Raw genomic sequence first — 6,237 nt, 5'->3', positions numbered from 1 at the left:
AAGGACCCACTGCTAGCTCTCTGTGGCCCTAGAGAGAGCAGGGACTTGACTCCAGTTTTAGCCATTGCCCATGCTCTCCAAGGTCCTGGGATGGATTATGACTGAGCTGCATCTGCAGCACTGAGCCTCCAGGTGGGCGCCAGGGCACCGACTTGCTGGCAAGCTCTGTGCAACCAGTTGCACAGAGGGCAGCCCCTCAACTGTCCTGGGTCCTGAGATCCGGGATGGGGTAATCTGTAGACCTCAAATCTGACGGACTATATGAGTTCATTTCCATGGCCTGGGCATCTGGTGGAATCCACGACAGTTTCTTTGGTGTCAGGACGTGGCTCCTTAATGAGGGGTCCCTCGTCGTTCTTACTGCTAACCTGCCAGAAACCCCTCCTAGCCCAAGACCGCCTTCCTTCCCCGGTCAGCATGGGTGCCGAGGACCCATCTGAGCGCTAGCTCTGAGGCTATTCCCGTCAGCCATGTGACCTTGAATATCTCTTTCTCTCGGGTCTCTCTACATTTCAGCCTAAAATCTGGTAGTGGGGCTGGTGTCTGTGGAACTCTGGAATCTTTTCCTAATGGCCTTCTCTGGTCCCCTGAGAGTCCCGTGGCTGTTCCCAAAGTCCAGAGGAATTCCACCCCAAGCTCTGGGGACACCCTTTCCGTACAAGTGCAGGACTCTGATGTGATGATCATTCTTAGCTTTGGATTTCTTTGCTTTCTTCATCGTCCCCCCCCCCCCCCCCACTCCCATCCCCACCCTACCCCCCGCCTTGAAAATCTTGCCAGCTGGGAAGGAAGGAGGGAAGGGGAGCAAGCCACGGCGTAGAAAGTTTCCTTGACTCCTCCTCCCACCCCCCACCCCCGTGTCTCCCTCCCTCGGCAAAGCCCAGCCTGTGAAACTCAATAGCGAAGATCACTCAACAATGCCTGCCCCTCTCTGACTGCACCGTCCCGCCGCAGTTGCCGCCGCGCCCAAGCGAAGTAGAGCGGGGGGCGGTCCCCACCGACGGCGCAGCCCTCGGGCCCGCCCCGGACCCGGAGGTGAGCAGCTCGCTCACAACTCCGTGCGCTCCGTGCGTCCGAGCGCCCGCCAGGTGCCCCCCGCAGCCCGCCGCCGAGATGCACAGCCCGCCGGGGCTCCTGGCACTATGGCTTTGCGCCGCACTGTGCACCTCGGCACGCGCAGGCAGTGACCCCCAGCCTGGCCCGGGGCGTCCCACTTGCCCGGCTCCCTGCCACTGCCAGGAGGATGGCATCATGCTGTCAGCTGACTGCTCCGAGCTCGGGCTCTCAGTGGTGCCAGGGGACCTGGACCCCCTGACGGCTTACCTGTGAGTACTCACCTGCTCGCCCCTGCTATTCTTGATGGCTGCCTGCCCCACGAACACCCGTTTGATGCTCTGCGACGTGAGCATCACAGGAAGGCTCTTTCTCTTCCAAGCCTAAGACTGAACGAAGGGCTAGGGAGCAGAGGAGAGTTTTTAGGAAACTAAGGACAATACAAGGAGCAAGCCCGGGCCCCCCAGCTTCCTTTCCCAGGTGCTGTTCCCCACCCTAGGGGCTCAATGTGGGAGTCTAGGCTTGGCAAAGTGGGGTGTGAACCCTGAACAAGAAAATGGGGAACGCGGGGACCGGGGCAGTACCATTTTTCGCAGTCGTCCTCAGCAGAACAGCACCCAGGAGGCTTGATGAAGGCAAAAGTTACCTCCCTGGTGTGAAGCGAGGGTAATGTGTCTCAGTAGGGTGGGAGCCAGTTCTTCTACTATAGCAAGAAGGAGAACTGTTCCACGGAGGCAGGCGCCGTGGTGAGGGATCTCTGCCATCTCCTCTCTTTAGAAAGGCGCTCCGCCAGTACTATCTCCTTGTGTAGAGGTCTCCTGCCCCCTCCCCAGGCCTCCCTGAAGTCATGTCCCAGGAGGCCCTGTTAGAGACACTAATTTGTGGGCAGGCTCTGAGACTGAAAACCAGAGAACCATTTTTAGAATCTGAGTTGGGGGTGAGGCAGTGCATGAAGGGGACCCTATTGGGGGTAGCTGTCTCCGAATCAGAGAGCCAGAGGCTGTATGTGCCCCATACCTGGGCAGGAGGGGGGATGGGAGCCCATCTCAGACCATCTGGCCCTCCCCCACACCCCCCACTCTGGGGGAGAGGCAATCTCTGGCCTTCCCTGCTTTTCCTCAGAGGAAGAGAGCAGGTAGAGAAGTGTGGGTGTGATCCCAGAGCTCCCTAGGGCCTGAGAGAGGCTCTCTCAGCTTTGGGGTCCTAGAACTGATAAGTGGTGAGGAAGAGAAGGTTGTGCTTGCCCCAAAGGCTCAGCAATGAGGGTCAGGGTGCACTGAGAGGGCATGGACCTGGTGAGTGTGAGTAATCCTGATTTAGAGCCCCTGTGTGTATGTGTGTGTGTGTGTGGGCGCCCCTCCCTGTCTCTATGCCCGCTTTGGACATCCGCCTTCACTCCAAAAGACACAGGTGTGGGCTCGAGGGAGTCAGGACAGAGAAGCATCCATATTCCAGAAGGGCAAGCGAGTCCTGCACAGCCCAGGGGGTGATGGGAGAGGTGAACATGGGTATCTGGGAGGGTACCTAACACCAGGCAGAGTGCAGTGATTCTGGGCCCACCCCATTGCACCCCCAGAAGCCCTGTTTCTAGCAGTTTTACATATTAGGGGTCTATGACATTGTTTCATTGGAAGACCAGGAGGATGGCTAAAAAAGAGTTTAGAAATGACTTCTGTTGAGCTTTCTTTAAGGACAGCAGGAGAGAGGCCTCTTGCCTGTGTTAAAGGGGGCAGAGCACACAGGACCTTCCAGAGGGTGGCAGGTCAGGCCACCTTTCTCAGCACCTGAAACTTTCAAGACTAATCTGTGGACTTCCCTCCACCCCCCCCCCCTGCTGGCAGAACTTGGGGACAAGGGCAAAGTGTTTCACTTTGGGGATCCAAGTGTCCTACTGTCCGTGCTGACAAACAGCTCCCTGATACTTTGACCCAGTGTCCTCCGATACATGATGCATCTTTGGGTTAGAAGAGGTCAGGGTTTCTGAATGCTTCCTGAGCCTTTCTGGGTGCCAAGGAACCCCTTTTCTTCCAAGGATAGGAGAAAGGAGCGGCGGGTATGGGTCATGGGATGATGTAGAGAATTTTACAGCAATATCTGCAGTGTTGGAGGGAGGTGGAGAAGCCTTGTCTGGTCAGGGGTCACAGGTGGGTGATAGGAGAGGGGCATCTGCTAGCTGGTGGAGGTGAAGCTTTCCATTTTTGCTTTCTCAGAAGGACCAAAATAGTATTTTACTCATGACTGACTTTCTCTCTCTCTCTCTCTCTCTCTCTCTCTCTCTCTCTCTCTCTCTCTCTCTCTCTGTGTGTGTGTGTGTGTGTGTGTGTATCTGTGCTCGTGTACACGTGTATACAGGTAAAGCGTGCAGTGTGTGTGGAGGCCAGGGACCAACCTCAGGCATTGCTTCCTGGGAGCTGTCCACTTGTTTTCTGAAGACAGTGTCCCTTGCTAACCTGGAGCTCACAGAGTGATCTAGGCTGCCTGGCCGGGAGTCCACGGATCTGCCTGTCTTTCCCACCCTACGCGGGAATTACAAGCGCACACCACCCTGCCTGACTCTTCTGCGTAGCTTCTGGGGTGGGGGTGGGGCAGGGGTGGGGCAGGGGTGGGGCAGGGGTGGGGGCTAGAAATCAGATCTTCATGCTTGTGCATCAAACACATCACTATCTGAACTTTGCCCCCAGCTCTGCGAAGGCGTGTGAAGGTAGCGAGGGATGGACCATGAGGAGCCGGGCCAGGCATAGCTTGGTGTTCCTTCTCTTGTCTTCACACCTGTCTGTGGGCTGCAGAAGACACCCCAGGGTCCTCTTAGGGCTTTCTTGACAGAGTCTCAGTACAAATTACTTGACATCTGCTTCCCACCCCAGGGTGGTAAGATTTCTTTGTAGCCTGTACAGGTCATGAATTGGCTGCCTCCACCTCCCTCCATCCCAGTTCCAAGGGGGAGACTGAAGGAAAGTCTCTATGTCTATTTATTTGCTACACAAGTCCAAAACCCATGAGCACCCTGGGGCCCAATGCTAGCCAGTCCCGCTTGATCAAAGTTAGGAGTTATTCATTTATACACAGTACCTCAAGTGTCTCTAAAAGGGCTCCTCCCACACCGTCATCAGAGAGAGGCTCGGTGAAATCTGCTGGGTTTTGTGTGTCTCCCTGGGCGAGGCCTCTGATGGGAAAGGACTGAGTGGGCTATGGCGCCACTGGCTCCAGGAGCACTGCAGTTTGTGGTGATGTGAATGGGAGGTGTCCTGTCATATCCCAGCACATACGAATACAGGAATACGCATGTAACAAATGCTAGGCGAATAGGGCCTGGGTGGGAGGATCTGGGGATGTACATGGAGACCCTTGTTTGCCCTGAGCACTGAGAAGTGTTGGAGAGAGTGTGTCTGTAGCTCTGGCTGCAAACACTCAGAGGCTCAGCATGCCTTGTTACCCGCTAAGCACCCATTTCTTTACTCGCTGCTGCCAGGGCTTTCATTCTATGCCAGGCTGCTTGCTGCCTTCTGGGGGAATTCACTTCCTTTAAGACTGCTGTAATAAAATGGGTTTGTGTAGTCAGGTGTGTAAGTGTGTGTGTGTGTGTGTGTGTGTGTGTGTATGTGTGTGTGTGTGTGTGTGTGTGTGTACACTCACCCGTGTGTAGATTCAGAGTAATCCTGTACCACTGCCTGGGGATGTCTATAACTAAACAGAAGGAGGCAGAATGTTTTAGGGAGAGAGCAGAAGGGTTAAGGATGGGCACTGGTGTAAAAGGCAGTGCTAGGTGAGCCAGGGCCAGCTTATTGGTTTATGACTTGACTTGGTTTCTCCATCTATAAATGAAGCTAATATCTGACTCACTCAAATGGTTGCTGTGTAGGTTCACTGAGGTAGTGTCTGCAGAGGGTTCCATATGGGGTCTGGTAGGTGGAAAATGGAAAGAACAGTGTTAGTAGTACTGTTTTTAGAAAGCCAGAGTCAGGAGGCAGTTGTCTTGGAAGGCTTCCTGGAGCTGGTAGCCCTCTATGAAAGTTGTAGGGCAATTCTCTGTGTATATTGAGGGCTGTGGCAGGAGAGCACAGTGCCCAGGAGACAGCTGTGGTGGCTACGCTGGTGACACAGAACGGCTTTATCGCTGTCCCCACCAGCTGGTACAGTCTCAAGACTTTATGGATTGGGAGGGGGAGTGACCAAGGGGAGATCCCAGCCTGCTCTTGACCCAGATGGGTTCCCAGAGGGCTGTGAGATGAGACTCATGTGGCCATAGCCAGGGAGCATTGGCCCTAGGGAGGGTGTGGGTGTGGATGTCACTCTCAGCTCTCTTCCTCATCTCGGAGGACCCTTTTCTGGTCCAGCCTCTGCTCCCTTTAGAGCAGATCTGGAGCCTATGCACTTCACTGTAAAGTGGGGTATGCTGGTTCTAATCCCCCGTCACTCGTGGGTGGGAGACCCTGGGTAAGTCTCTGGGACTCCATGCTTCACGTTTGGCTGCAAAGTAGAGAAGGAGAAACAGAGATACCCTGGGCTTTTCGCTACTGGTGTGGAATGGGGAGAGCTTTGGGGAGAAGGCTTGGCAGTGGGTGCAGAATCAGAGAGGGAGGGGAAGAGTCCACGCGGTACCCAGACCAAAGCAGAGAGGAGAGAGCAAAAAAGGGGTGGGGTAATTCCAGGAAGTGGGGTCCCCCTGGGCCCTCCCTTGTTGAAGGAGCCTGGGGAGTTTGCTGGAGGAGACCGAGTGTGTGGGGGAGCTGACACCCCAGTTCAAAGGAAAGGCAGGAGACAGCCTTAGGCAAAAAGAAAAAGGAAACCTCTGGGCTCTGGCAGCAGTGGGCACGGGTGCGGCTGGGTGGGGCACCAGCGGGAGAAGAAAGCCTGGCTCAGAGGGAGTTGGCCCCCAGCCCGCTCAGCACCACCACCTTCCCCCTCCCAAGGGCTCTCCCTCTGGATGGTCCCTTGTGCCACAGCCTGCTTCCTGCCCAGACCTAGGCCCACAGGTGACAGAAGAACAGAGCACAAGAGGAGGTGTTCATGTGAGTGCCGCGGGGTATTGGTAGGATACCAGGCTCCGGAGAGCAACACAGGCAACCCTGACATGGGGAGAGGTTTTAAGCCCAGGCCCAAAGTTTTCATTTCTTAACCTAAAATGGAAATACTACTTGTGTCTACCTAGAAGTGTTGCCAGGAAGACCAAAGGGGACATGGAAG

The 6,237-nt window shown here is 55.4% G+C and overlaps 1 protein-coding gene across 1 annotated transcript in view; it reads left to right on the top strand.

Annotated features, from left to right (window-relative positions):
- Positions 1-1,033: 1,033 nt before the first annotated feature.
- Lgr6 (leucine rich repeat containing G protein-coupled receptor 6) overlaps positions 1,034-6,237 on the top strand; it is a 120,912-nt gene continuing 115,708 nt past the window's right edge. Inside the window, exon 1 of the mRNA XM_051147460.1 lies at positions 1,034-1,325. Coding sequence (XP_051003417.1) covers positions 1,114-1,325 — 212 coding nt within the window. The 5' untranslated portion in view covers positions 1,034-1,113. The remainder of the gene's footprint in view (positions 1,326-6,237) is intronic.

Source organism: Acomys russatus, chromosome 6 (assembly GCF_903995435.1).
Source record: "Acomys russatus chromosome 6, mAcoRus1.1, whole genome shotgun sequence".
In the NCBI taxonomy this organism is placed as follows: Eukaryota; Metazoa; Chordata; class Mammalia; order Rodentia; family Muridae; genus Acomys; species Acomys russatus.
The sequence above is the reverse complement of the archived record's forward strand: the minus strand, read 5'-3'. Positions and strand labels throughout refer to the sequence as shown.